Source organism: Rattus norvegicus, chromosome 9 (assembly GCF_021556685.1).
Source record: "Rattus norvegicus strain SHRSP/BbbUtx chromosome 9, alternate assembly SHRSP_T2T, whole genome shotgun sequence".
NCBI lineage: Eukaryota > Metazoa > Chordata > Mammalia > Rodentia > Muridae > Rattus > Rattus norvegicus.
In genome coordinates, this window is record NC_141542.1 from 109482874 (window position 1) to 109504879 (window position 22006).

General features: G+C 49.9%; 1 protein-coding gene across 7 annotated transcripts; it reads left to right on the forward strand.

The window, feature by feature from the left end:
- The first annotated feature begins 3224 nt into the window (after nt 1-3224).
- D2hgdh (D-2-hydroxyglutarate dehydrogenase) lies at nt 3225-20928 on the forward strand. Of its 7 annotated transcripts, none has more exons than XR_015628595.1 (11): nt 3226-3569; nt 4311-4654; nt 7267-7324; nt 7841-7980; nt 9955-10148; nt 13082-13250; nt 15490-15633; nt 16557-16699; nt 17745-17910; nt 19039-20311; nt 20713-20928. XR_015628595.1 is itself a non-coding variant. In NM_001106926.2 (10 exon segments), coding segments are annotated over 9 exon segments (1608 nt in total). In that variant the 5' UTR covers nt 3225-3569; nt 4316-4320; the 3' UTR covers nt 19299-20928.
- Nucleotides 20929-22006: the final 1078 nt, after the last annotated feature.

Consider the following 22006-nt stretch of genomic DNA (forward strand, 5'->3'; position numbering starts at 1 on the left):
TGGATCTCATCATATCTGTCATTATAATTGGTTCTGATAGCTTCCACCAGCTTAGCCAGAGCACCCTTGTCTTCTGAGTTAGCCTGTGTGAAGGCAACAGTGGTGCATGTCTTCCTGTGAACCAGGCGCCCCAGCCTGGCCTTTCCCTTGATGACGCAGTAGGGCACCCCCATCTTTCAACAAAGGGCAGGCAGGAAAACCACCAGCTCAGTGGGGTCTACATCGTGGGCAATCACCACCAGCTGAGCCTTCTTGTTCTCCACCAAGGTGGTGCCTGTATTGACCCCTGCTCGGAGGACAGGCGGTCTCTTAGTTGGAATGTTCCCCTTGTCAGCAGCTTTCTTCTCAGTCGGGCCAGCCTTGGCTGCTTCTCCTGCTTTGTCTCTGGCCTGTACTTGTGGGCGAGCTTAAGCAACTGAGTTGCTGTTTGCCTGTCCAGGGCCTGGAGGAACTGTTTGATGGCAGGAGGTACTTTGAGCCGCTTATAGAGGATGGCTCTTTGCCACTGCAGCCTTTTGGGCTGGATGTCCTGCCTGATGCCGAAGTTCTTGGGCCTTTTCTCAAAGGATTGACCACATTTTTAGCCTCCTGTTTCTTGATGATGACAGCAGGGATCAGAGCCACCTTCTTCCCCTTGGCCTTCTTTCCTTTGAGTATCTTGCTCCGCTGGAGGAGAGACCAGGGTTTATAACTGGCCCTGAAGGTCCCAGCCATGAGTCCCTGCTTACCCCTAATCACAGACATGTAGGCTCTGCCCCCAAACGGTCACGTTAGGGGTTAGGGCTTCCATGTGTGAATCTGAGTCGTCTTAGACATTTCCTTGGACAGTGCTGAGTTAATGTGGTCAGCACAAGACCCAGCTTTTCACCCATCATGGGGAACACGTTGTCAGAGTTGGTGGTTTTAGGGGAGGGGCCCTGTGACCATGTAGTGACTCTAAGTCTCTGTGTATAGTCCAGGGTATCAGGAGTCACTTCCCAGGGTGACTGTTAAGGTTAAGGGACAATCCAGGACTTTGGGTGGTAGATAGGTGAGAGACAGCTGATCTTGATGAGCTCTGAGTTGTTATTAATTCCAAGGTTCCAAGATGCCATTGGCTTTGGTGATCAGGTGCTGGGTGTATAAAAGGGCCAAACACCCTCTGGGTATCTTTCCTGAGCCTGTAACCGGCTGTCTTAGGGTTACCATTGCTGTGATGAAACACCATGACCAGAAGTACCTGGGAGACACAGTTCCACACAACTGTTGATTGCCAACGGAAGTTAGGACAGGAAATCAAATAGGGCAGGAACCTAGAGGCAGGAGCTGATGCAGAGACCATGGACAGTTGCTGCTTACTGGCTTGCTTCCATGGCTTGCTCGACCTGCTTTCTAATAGAATCCAGGATCACCAGCCCAGGGATGGCCCCATCCACAATGGCCTGGGCCGTCTCCTATCAATCACTAAGAAAATGCCTTTCTTACAGAAGGGGGATCGGATGGAGGTATTTTCTCAACTAAGATTCCCTCCTTCCAGATAGCTCTAGGACTCTGTGTCAAGTTGACGTAGAACCATCCAGCACACTGACATTCTTTTTTTTTTTTTAATATTTATTTATTACATATAAGTACACTGTCAGTCTCTTCAGACATACCAGAAGAGGGCATCAGATCTCATTACAGATGGTTGTGAGCCACCATGTGGTTGCTGGGATTTGAACTCAGGACCTCTGGAAGAGCAGTTGGTGCTCTTAACCACTGAGCCATCTCTCCAGCCCAGCACACTGACATTCTCGATAACTTCTAAATACCCTTAGTGGCCTACGGAGTATGGGCCATCCTAGTAGAAAGGGCCTAATAGAAGCCTCTGGAATGTCCTTCCAACCAGTATAGAATCCAGATGCAGTTGTGTCGTGGGCCTGGACAAGGCCAGGGTGATGTGCTAAGCATGTCGCCATGCCCCTGTCTGATAAACCCAGGAGGGTGGGCAGACCTGGGGATTGCTCTTCTGAAGGCATAGCCGTAGCTTGATCCACCCTCTCCCAGCACACACTGTGTAGCTGTTGACCCCTAAACGCTGCTTGGTTTTTCTGTGTAGCTCTGGCTGTCCCAGAACTTACTCTGTAGACCAGGCTGGCCTTGAACTCAGAGAGCTCACCTCTGCCTCTTGTCTCCCGAGTGCTGGGATTAAAGGCATGTGCCACTACCACCCAACATATTCTTTTATCCAGTTTGCAAGGACTACCACAGGGCCTTGGTTTTTAGTTGGCAAAGCACCACTCACTATACCTCTGTTCTTGCCTCAGCTTCAGAGCCTCCTGCTCTCCCTGGTATAGAACGCTAAATTATCTTAACATCTTATAGAATGTACTTCCAGGCTTGTTCCTCGATGGGAAATGGAGGTGGGTAGGCTAGAAGTGACAGTTTCTGGAGCTGCCCCTGGAAACTGGGCGATGAATCCTGTTTCAGATACCAGGTCTGTCCAGCCAGCAAAATGGAAACTACTGGGGTTATTTTTTCCCCAACCGAATATAGCTGGGGAATGCTGAAGTAACAGAATAATTGCAAGAAACAGCAAATACCTGTTACCTAGGGCTGGGAGTTGAAGGGAGCCAGTATCACCCAGACTCAGCCTAGGAAACTACTGCTGGGCCGCTGCTCTGTGCCTTGGAGTTACTAAGCTACTGTCGAGCTGAGACAGAACTGCCTGAGAAGTGGGTGGCTGGGGCAGGCCCAAGGAGGCCAGGGATGCTTTGTAGAGCTGGGGTGGCCTCTTGTAGTCGGTCCCTACAGTTAAGTCCCAGCCTCGGGCCCTTGTTGTTCCTTTGATGGTTGGAGTCGTGTCTGCTGATGGACTACTGACCCTAAGTGAGACGGAAGCTCAGGGGAGACAGAGATTCTTAGAATGGAAGTCCCTACGGAGACAGAAACCCCTGGGGAAAAGAGGAGCTTCTAAGGGTGACAGTGCTGCTCCCTGCGGAAGAAGCCACAGTGAACTGAAGTGGCCACTTATCTTTTGGGGCTAGTAGGGTGGACCACGACGGGGACAGTTGGGAAAAGTGCGTGGAATCGGATTTTGATTAAGGCAGGATATTCTCCACTTTGGAACCTGGGAGACTCAGGTTGGGCCAGCAGGAGGACAAACCAAGCCGAAGGACTAGGAAGGGCGGAGCACACCCCAGCAGGATGGAGTTAGGTAGGAAGGGCGGACTGACACACATGCGCAGTCCCTCGCTCCACCCCTCTAGCGGAGGCCTACGGTTGTGCAAGGGGTTGGGAACCAGGGTGCGGGTGCGGACTCGGTGTTTGCACTCGGACGGAAGCTAGGGTGCGTAGTGGGCTGGCTGTAGCTCCTGGGTGGAGGGCGCTGGTGTCTGGGTCCGTGCAGTCCGGGCTGTGGCCTGTCAAATGATTGCACAGATCAGGTGCGAGCCGAGATGGCCGGCGAGGCGAGGATACTCGCACTGCTTCTCACCTACACCCACGGGCTGCAATTGGCTGGGAATGCAAATAGTTGCTCCTCTTTGACGTCACGGCACAGGGCGCATGCGCAATCTGTGCGCATGTCGTGCTGTGTTTTTCCGTCTCAGGTAAAGCGGAAGCCGCAGCCAAATAGAGTGAGCCTTCTGGTGGAAGGCGGCCTCTTCTGGATAACTACCAGTGTGAGGTGTCTTACCTGGGCCGGTTCCCTTCCCTTCCCTTCCCTCCTTTAAGCCATTTTTGATTACCCAAGTTTTGTAAAACTTGTGGCAGAGTATTACGTAAAATCTAACGTTCGCCTTTCAACTGTGCTTGGGTGCGCAAACCTTCGCTTTTCGTGCCTTAATACCTAGTTTTGTTTGGAAGGAGAAGGGCCTGGAAAAGCAGTTGCTGTTGCAAAAGTTAAAATACAATGCCCAGGAGAGCCAGCAGCACCGCCCACAAGCATACACTCAGTGAAGTCTCAGGACTGTAAGACTGCAGGGCGAAACATTAAGATACGAACCCTCCTAAGAATCTAGTCCTCTGCGTCCTGCAGCTCCAAGCCACCCTGTTCCTCTAGGCCAGTGATTCTCCACATTCCTTAACCTGGGGCCCTTTAATATAGTTCCTCATGTTGCATGAACCCCAACCATAAAACGTCTTCATTGCTACTTCATAACTAATTTTGTCACTGTTCTGAATCGCTATGTAAGAATCTGATGTGCAGGATAACGGATAACAAGGGGTCGCGACCCACAGGTTGAGAATCGCTGCGCTAGGCGGCGAAGTGTGGATAACCTCAGATGTGGTGCTGAGATATTGTGGGCCTCGCAAATTCAATCCTCCCCCACCCCATCCCCTCTCTTAAGGGCAGGAGCAATGGTGCTCCATTTGGTGCCCAGATGGTCTGCAAGGCTCTTCAGGGCATCTCCAAGATGGAAAAAGGCCTACAGCCAGAGAGCTTCTGCGCAGTTGAAGTGGCTGGGTTGCCCTCGGAGTGTGTACAGCCCCTTGGCTTGCAGAGCATACTCCAAGGTCTCTGGCAGCCCTGAGGTGATGCTGACCCCTGAGCGATACCCAGTGCAACGGCTGCCGTTTTCTACCGTGTCAGAGGAGGACCTGGCTGCATTTGAATGCATCATACCTGGCAGAGTTATCACAGATCCAGAGCAACTGCAGACTTGCAATGTGGACTGGCTGAGGACCGTGCGGGGTGAGTCAGGACCTGGGCAGTGGGAGTAAGAGATCAAAATGCAGGAAAACAGCATAGGCGAGGGGAACTGATTCCCGGTCTGTTTGCCTCACATGCCTTTGATGACACCACCAAGGTCTTCTGAGAATAAAATCGGCAGATTAAAAGGTGTGGCCCTTGTCTAAAGTGAGCGCTTGTGAACACCGCTGCTACGTCTGCTCAGTTTCTCCTTAGCTGGCTCTCACCAAAGGCGTCCCTCCCAGTTCTAGAAGCCTAGAGTCTGGAAGCAGGTGTGTTCTCTGCAGGATCTCGGAGAGGGTCCTTCCTGCAATGTGACCTTCTGGTGACCCCAGGCGTTCCTGGTAACATCCCTCGGCTTCTGCTTCAGTCTTTATCCTCGTCTGCTCTGTTTGTTTGTTTGTTTGTTGTTTTGTTTTGAGTTTTGAGATAGGGTTTCTCTGCTTAGCCTTGGCTGTCTTAAGATTCTCTCTGTAGATCAGGCTGACCTCAAACTCACAGAGATCCACCTGGTTTTGCTTTTGGGATTAGTGTTTGCCACCACCACCAATGGGCATCCTCTTCTGTCTTTTAAAAAAGGACTTATTCGTGTGTGTGTGTGTGTGTGTGTGTGTGTGTGTGTGTGTGCGCGAGAGAGAGAGAGAGAGAGAGAGAGAGAGACAGAGACAGAGACAGAGACAGAGAGACAGATAGGGAGGGAGGGGAGTCGCAAGTGCTTTTGGTAGCCAGAGGAGGGTGTTGGACCTCCTGGAGTTACAGTTACAGGTAGCTGGGAGCCACCTGATGAAGGTGCTGAGAATCAAAATGGGGTTTTCTGCAAAAGCAGTGAGTGCTCTTAATCCTTGAGCCATCTCTCAGCCTCCTCTTCTATCCTATAGAAACTCTTGTCAGGGAATTTAGGGCCCACTTAGTCCAGATGATCTTAATGTGAGATTATTTTATTTATTTATTTATTTATTTATTTTGGTTCATTTTTTCGGAGCTGGGGACCGAACCCAGGGCCTTGCGCTTCCTAGGTAAGCGCTTCTACCACTGAGCTAAATCCCCAGCCCCGAGATTATTTTTTTTAAGGGGTGTGTACGTGTTTATCTGTGTGGGTTTGTGCACTTGGATGCAGTACATGTGGAAGCCAGAAGGTGGCGTCGGATCCCCTGGAACTTCCAAGTGTGGGTTCTGGGACCAAACTCTAGGCCTTTGTACTGCTCTTTTTTTTTTTTTTTTTTTCCCCCCGGAGCTGGGGACTGAACCCAGGCCTTGCGCCTTGCGCTTGCTAGGCAAGCGCTCTACCACTGAGCTAAATCCCCAACCCCCTCTGTACTGCTCTTAATTACTCAGCCATCTCCAGCCCTTATCTTGTCAAGATCCTGTTTCTGTATTGGGCATGAGGAGGGAATCCTGCCCCTGTGGGTAGCCTTTCTCTGGAGTGGCTGGCGGCCTTTCCAGTTAGACATTCCTCTTTGTTTGGCATTTCTCTATCTTTCACTGTCTTGGTGGTTTCAAGCTCCTTGGTTTTTTGTTTGTTTGTTTTTGTTTTTTCGAGCTTATTAGCTACTAGCTCCTCATTTTATCAGTTTCTAGTTACAAGGGTCTCCATGTATCACACGCGTGGACTGTTGTTACACGGCCTGCCGTGAGCAGGCCCTTTGCTGGGCTCTTGAATATCTGTGGGGAAACCCACTGCAGACTTAATTTCTGCTCACCTCCACCAGCAGTGCTCAGCACTGAGCCCATTCTCGCAGGATGGCTGAACACGGCCAGCAGAAATCCCACTGGTGACCGGGGTCCCTGAGGTAGGGCAGCCAGCCTGCTCAGAAAAGGTGTTCTTCTGAAGAGAAGCAGTATGTCTTTCAGAATCACGGAGATAGGAGATGTCTAGAGCGTGAGTCTTAAGGCGATACAGTGAAAGAACAGAGAGGCTCCAGAACGTTTATGCAGCCACCACTGGGATGCCGGGAAGGTAGAAAGAAGCTTGATCGTCCTCAGTGGCTGCAGCTACAAATGCTGCCCCAAGCTTAGAGAGGCCCCTAATTGCCACTGGGTGTCAGACTAGGGGCAGTAAAAAGTGAAGAAGGTGTGTACCGGCTCTGGCAGGAAAGGTCGAGAAAGGAGATTTCAGTTTGGGAGACAGGTGTCAGTGAGTAGGACACTGCAGGAAGGGGATTCCGTCTCCACTGGAACCTAAGATGGGATGGATAGATGTGTGAGTCAGTGTTTTTCAGCCACCGTACTAGTTGGTGGAAGAAACAGAATCCATGTTAAAATCAACACGCAGTTTGAGGAACATAAGGATGTTTCCAAGTCTTAGAGGTTTCATCCTCCACTGAAACCACGTGCCCTCCCACAAGACCAGGTGGGGAGGGGCTGGTCTACCAGTGGCCGTGCAGTGGTCCTGCTGTTTCGTATTCCCTAGGTAGGCCCAGGATCCTCTGACATCTTCCTCTTGTACTCGACTGGCTGTGGGTCTGGTGGCTATGCTGGTCACCACCTGAAGAAGAGCAAATGTCAGAGAACATTCTTTTGGATAAACTATGGTGGAGGGTGGGCATGGGGAGAGGAAGGATTGTGTCTGAGCCACTTCCTCCACGTGGACTGACAGGTCTATTCTCTTGTCACAGGCTGTAGTAAGGTGCTGCTGAGACCCCAGACCTCAGAGGAAGTCTCCCAGATTCTTAGGTAAGAGGAGGTCTCCTACATTCTTAGGTAAGGAGATGCCTGCAGACAGGGTGCCTTACAACACCATGGGCTACATTCATACCTACCCATTAGAAGATAGGTGGTCGAGGATCTCTTCCTCTGGATCCGCATCTGTAAGAATACCAGCTGTAGGAGGCTTCACAGGCAAAGCCCAAGGGCGGATGGGTTGGGCTCAGAACTCAGGTACAGATGGTGTGCTGTCTCTTACAAACACTGAGAGGACTCGGAAGGTACTAGAATTAGGTCACATATGCCACTTCTTCAAGACCCAGAGATGGTGTCAGCTTCCCTTCTGCTATGTACAGCTTTGGGATGGATCCTCTCTTAGACTTCTTCACGGGGTACAGGGGAAGAGCCCCTGTCAAGGCTTTTGCAGAAAGGTCTAGAAAGGAGATCTGGCTTGGGGGACAAGTGTCAGCTTGGTAGTGTGTCCTTTGGGGATAGTCGTATGGGCCTAGGGATGCTGGCTTGCATTCTACAATATGTTTGTCCCAGGCACTGCTATAAGAGGAACTTGGCTGTGAACCCACAGGGCGGAAACACTGGCATGGTGGGTGGCAGTGTCCCTGTCTTTGATGAAGTCATCCTGTCCACTGCCCTCATGAATCAAGTCATCAGCTTTCATGATGTGTCTGGTAAGTGTCTGTGTCTGTGTACTCTGAACTCCTCTGTCCTTACTGCTGCCAGGTGATGCTGTCTTTCCTTGGTAGCACTGTGATTCCACAATCACAGGCTAGAAATGCATTCAGACATTTGTGTACGCTCATGTGTTTGAGGTCCTTCCTGGGATGTACCGGTGACCTTCCCAGCATCTACAGGGTCTCCAGGTCTGGAAGGCAGCGATGGGGGTGTGGGCGGTTGTGATGCTGGGGCAAAAGAACCTTACTTCTGGTACTGTTTACCTTTCTTAAATTCTTGGTTGTTCTGGGACTGGAAGCCAATGGCTTCAGGCAATTAATATCTGTTGCTTAACAGATGAGAATTCGGGAAAGGATTTATTGCAAGTGCTCCTTTCTCTGGCAAGGGAGCTCTTAACTCTATTTGAACCAGAGAGAAAAAGGAAAGAAAGATGCTCCTCACAAAGACACATACACACCAGGTGAATTGGAAAATGGCCACACCCATACATTTGGATGGATGGATGGATGGGGCAGAGTTCCCCAAACCTCCAACTTTATTTCTTTTTTCTGGCCTCTTTATACCTTCTTAGACAAAAATTCTTTAGAGAATTACCTCAGATAAAATATTCCACAAAAAGGGAGTTACAGAAGGATGTTGATATTAAGTTGAAGGCAGTGTTTCATTCTGTAAGCTCATTGTGAGTTCAAGGGCTGAGGAGATAGCTCAGTGGTTAAGAGCACTGACTGCTCTTCCAGAGATCCTGAGTTCAATTCCCAGCACCCACGGGGTGACTCACAACCATCTGTAATGGGATCCAATGCCCTCTTCTGGTGCGTCTGAAGACAGCTATAATATACTCATATAAATAAAATAAATAAATCTTTAAAAAGCAAAGTTCAAAGCAACAGTTTCATATGGTCTTGCCTTATAGAGCACACCTGTGGCTTCATCCTTGGGCCCAACCTAGAATAAATGTTTTTCCTTGATCACAAATTTGTCCAAGCCTATTTCTCTTTTTAGTGTAATTATGAAAGTGCATTGTATTTCTTATTATGCAGCCTTTACTTACTAATATGAGGAGTGGGCGTATTCTATTCTTGATTCTAATTTTATTATATTTCTAGCAAACAACTAAAGCCATCTCTCAAAACTTCCTTCCTAAGATTTGAATCAAATCATGAATCCTATAGAATCATTAATTAAACAGCTTTAATTCATGAAAGTTCGTCTCTACGGTGATCTGCAGGCAGTCTGCTCAGTAAGCCCAGAAATCCTTAGGCTGTGTAAGAGTGACAGGAAAGGCACATCAGCTGCAAGGAGCCATCCTGAGATGAAGTCTCTGGGGACCTTGACTCTCAGGGCTTCACCCATTTTGGGCAGTGCAAAAAGGTGGGCCACCTCCAGGAAGGTCATTTGCTAGCCTTAGCCTTTCTGGATGGCTTCTGTCAGGGACAGAACTGGCAGCTGTACAAGGGCATTCTCTCTGTGTGTACCTACTAGGTGGCTCACACAGTGGGCATATGACACAAGTCCCATTTGCATGCATGGCCATCCAGTGATTCCTGCGAAGAGGTTTCGTCACTTTTCTTCTGCAGTGAAGCTGGAGAGCTGTGTAGGGGACTGCTGTTTGCAGTTGTCAGCAACATTCTCACCACCAGAGAGCATCTAAACACTGTAACTCAGGAGCCCAGTGCTCCCCAAGCTGAGATCACCGCTTTGTAACAGACCTTTCTTGTCCTCCCTCCTCCTAACTATACAAGAAGGTTTTCTTCTCCATGTTTGCCCTTCTCCTTTTTCTGGTTTTATATTGTAATTACAAAGGACCAAGTAAGTGTTTTTATTTTGCCTAGAAGGAAGAGAAGGCATCTGAGGAGAACATTCCTTCTGGGAGGTTCTCACCTCCGAGAGAGTTTGGGATTTCTCAGCAGTGAGAGTTTTCCGACCCCTAGAAATCCAGAGGCTGTTGGTAACTCAGCTGCTCTTTGTAGGAATTCTGGTTTGCCAGGCAGGCTGCGTGCTGGAGGAGCTGAGCAGGTACGTGCAGGAGCGGGACTTCATCATGCCACTGGACTTGGGTGCAAAGGGCAGCTGCCACATTGGGGGTAATGTCGCAACGAACGCTGGGGGTCTGCGGTTTCTGCGGTACGGCTCTCTTCGAGGGACTGTCCTGGGCCTGGAAGTGGTGAGCTGGATTCTAAAGGGGTGCAAAGCCTGCCCTGGGGGTGTCCTAGCTTCAGTCTGAGGCTGTTGTCTTGGCAGTGGTATAGAATGTAGGGTTGTATCATTGTGTGTAAGTCTATTCCAGGTTAGGGATTGTATTGTAATGGTTTCTGGCTTTAGGCGCTTCAAAGACATGTGGCGTTCACATAGGAGCTACCGGGGACACTTTTCTCAGGCAGTGACCCTCTACTTGTACCCGACTTTCAGAATTTGGAGAATGGGCTGGAGAGATGGCTCAGTGGTTAAGAGCACCTTCTAGTGGTCCTGAGTTCAAATCCCAGCAACCACATGGTGGCTCACGACCATCTGTAATATGATCTGTAATATGATCTGGTGCCCTCTTCTGGTGTGTCTGAAGACAGCTACAGTGTACTTATATATAATAAATAAATAAATCTTTAAAAAAAGAAATGAGAGTGACAAAGTTAGCTAAGGCCAACTTGGTACAAAGTTACACCCCTACCAACTTACCTCTGGGACCCTTGAGTCCCCTTCCCTGAATGCTTCTTCCCATTGATGCGATAAAATAACTGGCAGAAGTAGAGGAGGAAGGGTTTACTTTGACTCACTTTGAGAGGATACAGTCCATGGTGGCTGGGAAGGCATGCTGGCAGGAGTGTGGGGGGCTGGTTACATTGTGTCCGGAAGTAGAGAGAGATCAGTTCAGGCTCATGCCCTTATCCTTCTAGTCAAGCTGGGGTCGTTGCTGTCCACATTTAAGATGAGTTTTCCTACTTCAGTTAAATATTTCTGGAAACACTCACATAGACACCACTGACCTAGGGCTTCCCTGGTCCTCTCCCCCCACCTCTCCCTCTCTCTTCCTTCCTCTCCCTCCTTTCTTCCCTTCCTCCCCCCTTCTGTCTGTCTGTCTCTGCTCCCCCCCTCTCTCTGTCTTTTATCTTTTATCTATCATTCTTTACCTTATTTTCTGAGATAAAGTCTCTTATTGATTTTGGAGCTCATTGATTGACTGGATTGGTTGGTTGGCCAGTGATCCTCCTTTCTCTGCCTCCCAAAGGTGGGATTAGAGGCACAAGTAGCTATGTCAGGCACACACATCCCCTATTTATTATTTGTTTAGCTATTGAGTCAGGGTTTCACTGTTCACCCTGGCTGCCCTGGGTGTAGACCAGGCTGACCTCAAATTCACAGAGATCTGTATCGGTGAATCAGTTAAACCACTTTGTCTCCTAGCAGGTCGTGTGCACTGTACCCATGTAGGTGCGGGTGCATGTGTGTGTGTGTGTGTGTGTGTCCCTAGGGCCACTTTCCTGGATTCTTACATGGCAGTGGGCCTTTAAGTTTTGTCTTTCTGCTTTCCTGTCATGGTGATTTTCCTCCTCTTCCCTCTCTCTCTCAGTCCTTTGACTACCCAGTCTAAAAGTCCTGCCCTGTCTCCCTGCCCAACCATTGGCTGTATGGCAATTTTTAAAAAAGATTTATTTATTTATTATATATGAGTACACTGTAGCTGTCTTCAGACACACCAGAAGAGGCCATTGGATCCCATTACAGATGGTTGTGAGCCACCATGTGGTTACTAGGAATTGAACTCAGGACCTCTGGAAGAGCAGTCAGTGCTCCCAACCACTGAGCCATCTCTCCAGTCCCATGGCAATTCTTTATTACCAATCGAAGCCAGCTGGGGGCAGGGACCCTCAGGTCTGGAAGCTCGGCATTTTGGGAGCCGAAATAAGACAAAACATTAGAACCAATTCCCAACAGAGATTCTCCTGCTTCAGTCCCCTGAGTGCTGGGATTAAAGTCATGTGTCACACCTATGTATTTCATGTGTGTTGAACATACCACGGCACATGTGTGAAGGTCAGAGGACAGATTGTGGGCGTTGCTTCTCTATTCCTATTTATTTATATTTATAGAGATTGAACTGGTTTGCTGGGCTTAGTGCCAGGCGCCCTTGCTCACTAAGCCATCTCACAGTCTCTAACCCCGGCCCTTTACATGGATGCTAGAAATCAGGACTGACGACCTCTGCTTGTGCAGCAGTGAGCCCTCTCCCCTGCTCCTCTTTCTCTGTTGGGCCTTTATCCCAACCACTGCTGGTGCTAATGGCAGAGCCTCTGTCCTATTTATTAACCAGGGCAAATGCAAAACCATGCCTTATCCAGCAAGCTCTGGTGTCCCTGTGGTTCTGTTTTCTGTTATTATTATTATTATTATTATTATTATTATTATTATTATTATTATTATTACTATTACTATTATTACTGTCTTGAGAATTCAGTGCCCCTCTGACTTGAAGTATTAGCCAACGATGAGTCTCAGGTAGAATTGCAGTATGGGAACCAGCAGTGCCTTTTTGACTGAGGGCCTCAGATGTGGGGGAACCTGAAGGCAGGGCTGCTCTCTGCTGTTCAGTCCTCCCGGCTGTGCTCCTCCTTTCTCCAACTGTGTTCCTGTTCCCCTTTCAAGGGCTCCTAGCCCCTCAGGTGTGTTCCCTGTCCCCAAGTTGCATGATGGCTACTCCCAGCTCTACAAGTGCCTTGTTTCTCCTTAATACCTTCCCTACCCTTTGCAGCCGTGCTCCCGCCTCCCAGTCTGTGCTCCCTGCTCTTCCTGGCTGTGCTCCTCCTCACTTGCACCCACTCCCTGCCCTCCGCAGCTGTGCACTCTGCCTTGAGTGGGTTTTGCTCCAGGAGCAAGATTCAGTTGAGGGGAGCCTTGTTCTAGCTGGGGAGAAAAGTCGTCCTCTTTGTCTGATGAATCCACTCAGGATTCATCCTGAATCAAATGGGGTGGGATGGGCAGGGTGGGTGTGGCTTTATGGCTGGCTACTATGGGGGGCGGGGAGCACAGTTGGATCTGGGTCAGCATTTCTGAAGAAGGGAAGGGTGGCTGATGGAGGCAGGCCTGTCTCTTTCCTCTTGTCAGGTACTTGCTGATGGAACCATCCTGAACTGCCTGACCTCTTTGAGGAAGGACAACACTGGCTATGACCTGAAGCAGATGTTCATTGGGTCAGAGGGCACCCTGGGAGTCATCACTGCTGTATCCATCGTGTGCCCACCGAGGCCCAAGGCTGTGAATGTGGCTTTCCTTGGTAGGTCCTTCAACTTGCTTCTGAGCCAGCTATCGGAGGTGGGCAGCTGCTCTGGACATGTTGGTGTGAGGGTGGACTGAGAAGAGCCCATTGCTCCTTGCCTCTCCACTTCCTGTCTGGAGGAGATCTGGATCCTGGCCCTCTAGGTATCCATAGTGTAGCCTGAACCAGAAGTGATGCACTTCACCCTCACAAAATTGAGATGTTCTTCTGTGTGCCACCACACTTGGATTTAAAAAGTATGTTGTGTGATCCTGAGAGAGGCAGAGGCATAGTGATAATTGTTCTGGGGCATTGGTGCTTTCTCTCTTTCTCTTTCCCTCTCTCCCTCTCCCTGTCTCTCTGTTTCTCTCCCTCTCCCTGTCTTTCTGTCTCTCTCCCTCTCTCCCTTTCTCTCTGTCTCTCTCTGTCTCTCTGTTTCTGCCTCTCTCTCTCTCTCTCTCTCTCTCTCTCTCTCTCTCTCTCTCTAGCTCCACAGTTGGCTGTAGCCTCTCTATACATAAGGCCCTCACACCATTCGACCTTCCTCTTCTATGCAGCTGAGGTGAAACAAGCTTCTGCTCACGGCCTCCCTTTTCTACCTGTGGCTCGTGCCTTTCTCGTTTACCTTCCTTTGGATTGTCATCTGCCCTCTGTCCACAGCTGACTCATTCAGTTAAACTGAGCGAGTTCTGGAGGGAACTGGGCATGCTGACTCACCAAGGCCCAGCGGAGAAGGCTGTAGGTCTGACGGCCTCTTCCCAGTTACTGCTTCCTGTTGTGTCCCTTTATTCTATTTATTTATTTAATCCGTGTGGATGTGTAAGTGCACATTTATGTGTATGCTTGGATGGTCAGAGGCCAACCTTGGGTACTGTCCTGCCTTGTTGTTTGAGCCAGGGCTTTTTATTGTCCTGGTAATCATTGATTAGACTAAGCTAGCCAGCCAGTGAGCCCCAGGGACCCACCTGCCTTCACTTCCTCAGTGCAGGAATTCTAGATGTGCACCAATTCCAGATGTGCACCAGTTTTCTTTTGCTTTCTTTTCCTCCTCCTCCTCCTTCCCCCTCCTCTTCCTCCTCCTCCTCTTCCTCCTCCTCCTTTATCTTCTTCTTTCTCCTCCTTCTTCTCCTTCTTACGTTTCCTCCACCTCCCTCCTCCCCTCCTCTTCCTCCTCCTCCTCCTCCATTTATATGTAGTTTTACCTGTGTATATGTCTTTTTGCCTGTATGTGTGCCTGTGTACCATGTGTATGCAATGCCTGTGGAGCTTTAGAAGAGGTCAGATTTCCTGGAACTGTGGTTACAGATGTCCGTGAGCCACCATGTGGGTTCTGAGAAGGGAACCTCGGTCCTCTGGAAGAGCAGTTAGTGCGCTTAGCCTCTGAGCTGTCTCTGCAGCCCCCATGCTTGGTTTCTCAAGTGCGTGCTGAGGATCAGACTCTGGTCCTTGCACTTGTACAGCTAGCACGTTAAAGGGACAATCCCCAGCCGCAGGGCCATTTAACTCCTCATCTATCTGCAGCAGACACTTCTCAGTCTCCTGACTATAACGAAAACGGAGACCATTTCCTGTAATGGAGGACCTGGTGTCTCACAGTGTCGTGTCCGGGTGCTCTGAGCTACCTTAGGTTATATACAGAGCCTTGATCTGAATCATTTGTTTGGTTTCCAGAAGCCTACCTAGGGTAAGGATGGTTTCCTCTTGGAGAGGGTTGTGCTGCTATTGCTAGGTAGCCCTGTGTCTTCTAAAGTCTGAGAATGTCATCTCCTACCACAGGGTCTCTGGATCCCCTCTCTGTGGATGCATCCCCTCAGTTTCTTTCTGTGTCCATACTTGAGGGAGCAGCCACCCTGGGGCTGTGTGGTGGCTCCCGAGCCCCGTGGCTCTGCAGGGATCTCAGGTGTATAAATGAGTGATTGGTGATTTTCTGTGATCAAGTTAGACCTTATTGCAGACGGGAGACAGGAATGACCCGTTTCTGACAGCTCTTGTTCTCCCTCCTCTGCCCCGATTCCTTTTGCCCTTCCAAGTGCCCCGAGGCAGCTCTCAGGCATAGTTTCAGATCTAGAGACCTCGAAATGTACTTGTGGGCTAGCTAACCTGTGGAGTGTTTCAAGCCATCAATAGCCACTCTACTTGTCCTGTGAGTTGGGTTGATGTTGCTGCTGAGGAGGGGAGACCTGGCCTGGTGGTGGGTGAGGCCCTGAGTTCCATTGTTCTTCGCCGGTGGTGCCTGATACACTGTATCCCATCGCAGGCTGCCCTGGGTTTACTGAGGTTCTGCAGACCTTCCGCACCTGCAAGGGGCAACTGGGCGAGATCCTGTCTGCCTTTGAGTTTATGGATGCCGAATGCATGCAGTTGGTTGGACAGCACCTCCACCTGACCAACCCAGTACAAGGTATCTATCTACCTCTGTGCAGTTCAGTGACACCGTCTCACTGCTTCAGCACTGTGGGACATGTTGGTTGACTCAAAGGTGTGGGCTGTCTCAGGAAGATGGGTGGCAAGGAGCACTGTGTGGTTATGGGTCATTGTGTATAGGAAATCTTTCTCACCTTTAACATCTGTATTCATTCTGTAATAGGATGAACTTGTACCATTGTTCTGGAAGAAGCCTTAATGTTTTTGTTAAGGGATGGGACAGTGCCCCTCAGTAAGTTAGAAACCCACCTTTAACTTTTTGAAACTTTAAGCAGTAAGTTTTTTTTTAAAGACATTTATTTTAGTTATATGAGTCTTCAGATACACCAGAAGAGGGCATCCAATCCAATTACAGATAGTTGTGAGCCACCATGTGGCTGCTGGGAATTGAACTCAGAACCTCTGGAAGAGCAGTTAGTGCTCTTAACCACTGAGCCATCTCTCCAGCACAACAGCGAGTTCTCGTGATAGAAATTGCAGCCTTTAGTATGTAGTAGCTATGTCTCAGGTGAGCATCCACCAACAAGTGGCCTTTCCTTGGGCTTCTGGAGTCTGTAAGAAGAGACAAGCCAGCTCTTAGAGCCCTCAATTGCCTTGCTGTGCCAGCCTCTTGCCGCATCAGGCTGTTAGGAGGTATGGAACTGGACCCACACATGAGGCTAAGTGAGCAGGGTGGGGCTTCCTGCAGAGGGTCACCTTTGGTCTTCCTCTCTGTTAGCAGCAAACTTAGGCTTAACCCATGTGAAACTTAGCATGCCTGAATGCTTCTGGTTCCGTAGGTCACCTCAGGCACTCGGGAAGAGCTGTCTTTGTCGTATGTGACCAGGAGGAAAGTGGTTCTAACTCAGGATGCTGGCAGGTGGGACTGGGGCTCACACTGCATTTCCTGCTCCCTTTCAGAGAGTCCATTCTATGTCCTGGTTGAGACCTCAGGCTCCAGTGCCGGGCACGATGCTGAGAAACTGACCAACGTCCTGGAGCAAGTGCTGAATTCTGGCCTGGTGATCGATGGCACTATGGCCACCGACCAGAGGAAAGTCCAGGTGCTGTAACCCTGCTTTCCCATCCCTTCCCTCCCGTTCACATAGCTAGGGCCTAATCTGCCCTGCAGTGATGGCCAAGATACCACAGACTCCACAGTATTGATAGAAAACCTCTTTGGAGTAAAAAATGTATTCATGGTATCTAGATTGTTTTCCCTAACACCAAAATATTACCCCACACATCTCCCCATGCCCAGGCTGCGTGGTGAATAGATCTGTGGCTGACCATGTGCTGGCTATAAAAAGTTAGCTACAGCTCTCCATAGATTTGTGTGTGGAGAGGCAGGAAAAACTAAGCACTATGGAAAGCAAGCCTGAAGGCCCCAAAAGTCCCCGGGGAAGAGGGCATCTGAGGAACAGCCTTGGTTATGTTGCAGGGAACCCGTCTGGGCTCCTGGGGGGCAAAGGAACAGCAGGCATTTCTGTTAGGGAGCTGTTCTGCACCTAAACTGGGAGTGTTATTGTCTGGGCGTCTGGCCATGGTCCTGCTGTCTGCAGTATGATGAGCTGCCAGCAGAGGGCAGAGAGGCTGCAGGGAGGTCCTTGGAGAGAAAAAAGGAGTGTGGAAAAAAAAAAACAAACCAAAAAACAAAAACCACTGATTGCTTGAGCTGTGACCTCTGGAGTCAACCTGTTATATATTCTATTCAGTTTATTAAATTGTCTTCTTTATAGCTAGCATTGTTTTGTTAGTTGGTTGCTTTTAGGGTTTGTTGTTCTTGTTTTTGTTTGTGAGACAACTTCCTCTGTAAACCAAGCTGGCCTTGAACTTAAAGAGATCTGCCTGCCTCTGCCTCCCCAATGCTGGGATTAAAGGGGTTCGTTACCACTGGCCACCACCATCTGGCAGCAGTCTGTCTTTACAAAGTCTCTGTCCCAGCATCGTCACAGAACTGGACCCTCCGACAGCACAGTTGACCTTTGTACTTGCAGACCCTCTGCCCTCCACTCTCTGTGGAAACCTGGCTTAAAGCACTATTTCAGCGACTCCGGCCCAGGAGCCCTTGTTGTGGTGTGCTCTGACTGTGTGCTCTTTCTGTCATAGATGCTGTGGGCCTTGCGGGAAAGGATCACAGAGGCACTCAGTCGTGACGGCTACGTGTTCAAGTATGACTTATCCCTCCCCGTGGAGCGGCTCTATGACCTTGTGATCGACCTGCGCACCCGCCTTGGCCCTCGAGCCAAGCATGTGGTGGGATATGGGCACTTGGGTGAGCAAGCATGTCACCCTGCCCCTGTGAGCTGCGGCATAGTTCCACAGTGGTGATCTGAGTTAATTTGAATACATTAAAGATAGCCCCGGAGACATTAAAATACACTGGTGTCACATTAAAGAGAGAAGGCTTAACTTCCCCTTGAATTAATTCAACCAAGAACAAGCTAAAGGTTGAATCCCTGTGTCTGCCGAGTGTCTGCCCATGCACGCCTGATATCTTTGGTTTTGACTCTTCTCCTATTGCTGTTTATCTGTGTGAGGTCACATGAGGAAGGACTGAGGGGTAATTTACAGAAATCTTTAAAAGAATTTCACAAGCGAATGGATTATTATTTTTTTTTTTTACTCCAGCTTACACCTACTGGCCCCAAACCACTCAGTAAAGCAAACGGAGCTATAAATAAACACTGTGAAGTCATACCTGTTGCTTCCAACGTTTACGGCAGACTTTTGTAGTTCAAGGTCGTCTTTCAACCTGTTTTTAGCAAACGATTACCATCACACACGCATAGTATACACACGTGCACACACACAGATACGCACACACATGCATACACACACAGACACGAATACACACACACACACACACACAGACCGAGACACACAGACACAAATACACACACACACACAGACTGAGACACACACTCATACACACGCACACACACAGACTGAGACACTCTATTTCTGTTGGGCCTGGAATCTACTATGTAGACCAGACTGGCCTCAAACTCATGGAGATCCACCTGCCTCTGCCTCCTGGGCGCTGGGATTAACGATGTGCACCTCTGCAGGCTGCCACTTCCAGCGTTGTTTGGAAAGCCGTTTGCTGTGCGGGAATGACTCTCCCCAGCCTGTGTCTTTAGAGCGTAGGGTTTCAAGGGGGAGTGCCCTCATTTTGGGCAGGATCGAAAAGTAGCTCCTGTGCCCAAATTACTGTAAGATGGGGCCCAGCAACTGCCATTCATAGACTCAGAGGGTTGGAGGGATGGCCAAGGGTCGTGACTTAGAACCAGGATAGGTGGGGTGTGTTCATCTGGTTGGGGGTTGGGGGAGTGAAGTCTGAGGAGGACTTGTTGTGCAGATGTCTAGGGCCTGCTCAGACTAACTGTCCCTTGTTCCTCAGGGGATGGCAACCTTCACCTGAACGTGACAGCAGAGGCCTTTAGCCAGGAGCTGCTTGGTGCCTTGGAGCCTTATGTGTACGCCTGGACAGCGGAACAGCGGGGCAGCGTCAGTGCTGAGCACGGCCTGGGCTTCAAGAAGAAGAATGTACTCGGCTATAGCAAGCCACCTGTGGCTGTGAAGCTTATGCAACAGCTGAAGGCCATGCTGGACCCCAAAGGCATCCTGAACCCCTATAAGACTCTACCTGCTCGGGCCTAACTAGAGCTTTTCAGCTTCTTGTGCAAGAGGCTAGGACCTTGGGCATGCAGGCTTGGTGGGCCCTGGAGGTCTCCCAGCTGATGGCCCGTGCAGTAGACCCTCTGGGCTCGACTGCCTTTCTGTGAGGATGAGCAGAGAGCAGATAGAGCTGCCCAGCCCTTCTCTGGTCTCCTACCAGCTCATGGTGGACGGAATAAGTGGGTGGGGGGTTGCCCCACTCCCAAACAAGCCAGATCTCACCTGCTCTGTGGTGGTCTGTGGAGACCTGATGCATCTCTGTAGCGTGTCATTTTAAAAACATACTACCTTGTCTGCTGCTGCAACCCGTGCTCTGAGCTAGGCTCAGGGATCAGTCACCGCTGGTCTCACTTAGGTGCACCAATGGCCTGGCCATTTTTCCTGAGAGCCTCGATTGTTCCCCGAGACCCTCATGGCCAGCTTAGCCAAGCTGCCAACAACTGTCCTGGCCGCCATCTTTCTCCTTCTGCCCAGTTTACTGCCATGGGTGGAAAACACTAGACTACTGGCCAGATAACTCAATGACTGGGCAAAGAATTTCCTGCCCCAATCTTATCAACTAGATCCCTTCGTCCTCCTTGGCCCCTGCTCAACATGGAGGCTACAAACTCTAGGAGCCCCAAGACCTACATGTCTGCAGTTTACTACTTGCCTGGGCTGAATTCCTCTTTCTTTGCGTCCTTTCTCTTCCTCCTGGGTCCTGGAAGTCCCGTCTTTTCTCCTTCTCCCAAAAATTGGCTTCTGCCTCCTTTATTGACACAATCGAGAGTCAATTAGGGAGTCAATACCTCTCCCTACAGATCTCTGGAAGAGTGCCACGTGGTGTCTTGGATGGATCTTCCTGGATGGTTTGCCGTGTGGCGTGTACCCTGTGAGGGCTGCAGCCCCAGATCAGTTACCATGATGACCCAGAACACCACAGCTCATTCCCATGAGTGGAATTTGCTGTCATATCAAGCAGGCCTTGGATTGGTAACTGTGGTCCACCTGACCAGGTCATTCCCTTGGGTTTTGTTCATTTTTGGGCAGGGTCTTTCCACATAGCCCTGGCTGTTCAGGAACTTACGATGTAGACCAGATTGACCTTTATCTCACAGTGATCCGCTGTGCCTCTGCCTTTCCTTCTGTCCCCCGAGCGCTGGGATTAAAGGCAAGTGCCGCTACACCCAGCTTGCCTTGCTCTTGAAGACCTGATGGTTGTTCAGCAGGTGCAGAGATTGCCTGCAGAGCCTGACCTTTCTGGATATGGGACAGTCCCCCAACTGAATCGATTCATGGATTCAGTCATGGGAGTACTATCCTCTAGGATTTGACCTGTCAAATGATCTGGGGTTCCGGCAGTCTGGGAGGTTGAATACACCTACCGTGACTTTTCTTTTCTTTTTTCTGTTATCAGTTTCCAGAAAAAAAATTGAACTACAACCTGGAAGAGAGCGAGAGGAAGCAAGAGCAAGAGAGTGAGGGGGTGGGGCAAGCAGCACCGTTTATAGTGTCAGGGGAACCTGACTGTTGCCAGGTAACGGTGGGGTACAGCTTAGACAGAAAGCTAACTTTCCCCCTGCTTTGGCTTCTGCTGCTAGAAAATTACTCACATAAAGCTGATTGCAAAGTTGTGGCTCGTTACATCCCTCCGTGCATTTAATGCACCCTGGAATCCCACTGTCTTCACTCGTGGGTTAGGAGGTTAATGTTAGGAGTGTGAGCAGGGGAGGAGTGAGAAGCTGTAGTCACCCTGCCCTGCATGGTACACGTAGGCACAGTGCATGTGGGGGTCCCAACACAGGCATGTGTTAGGTCCTTCCTGCCAGGGCCTGCCTTACTCTTGCTCCCGCTGGGCATTCGTTCCTAGAGCGTTCCTGAGTGGCAGGCGAAGGGCTGCAGTTTTCTCTTGACTAGTTATGTGATGCCCCTATGATTCATCCATCCCTGGGGAAGGGTCACTTCTTAGGCCCACTCTAGCTTTTCTTTTGTGTCCCCAAGAGTCCATTTTGCAGTTCGAGCCAGTGAAATACAGCACGGCTGGTGTAGCGCCGGGCGGCTGGAAAATAAGCCGTCCAGAGTTGTTAGCACTGACCGATGCTCCCTTTAAACAAGGGGGCGGTGGGTTCCACCCATCCAGAAAGACTAGTTAGAAACACGGAAAGATGGACTTACTTCAGAGTCTGCTTGCTAACTGACCAATGAGATTCCTCTGGAAACCTCAGGCCTGTGACACAGCCATCCCCTTAACACCTATAGTCTCTCACCTCAGCACAGAAGAGTAAGCCTGTGGTCTGATGGCTCTCCCTGTGGGAGAGAGCTGGGTGTGGTGGTGCTCGCTTGTAATATAGCATTCAGGAAGGGGAGGCAGGCAGATCTCCCATTTAGAGAGTTCCAAGCCAGTCAGGGCTCCATAGTGAGAGCCTGTCTTAAAAAGGTGGACCAGGTGACTACGAGGACTCTCTACTCCCATCCCACACAGACAGGAAGTCTCTACTGAGCAAGCTGGGAGAGGCTATTGTGTTTGGATTAGAGGTCTAGGATTCCAAGGCTAGATACCTAAGCTGTTGCAATGTGAGACATTGTTACCTAACCAGGATTGTGGGAGGAGCACACCCAGGATCAGCAGCTTCTCTGGGACATGCGCAAGCATAGCCTGGAGTCTCAGCCCTAGGGAAAGCAGTGTGGGCATGGGCAGGCCCTGCCCAGGA

What these genes read in the sequence shown, in the direction of transcription:
- D2hgdh (XM_087565616.1), top strand. Translation starts at nt 3,526, where the DNA reads ATGCGCAATCTGTGCGCATGTCGTGCTGTGTTTTTCCGTCTCAG. An exon ending in GAAGTCTCCCAGATTCTTAG is followed by an intron (nt 7,325 to 7,840) that starts GTAAGAGGAGGT and finishes TGTTTGTCCCAG; the next exon opens with GCACTGCTATAAGAGGAACT. An exon ending in CCTGACCAACCCAGTACAAG is followed by an intron (nt 15,634 to 16,556) that starts GTATCTATCTAC and finishes GCTCCCTTTCAG; the next exon opens with AGAGTCCATTCTATGTCCTG.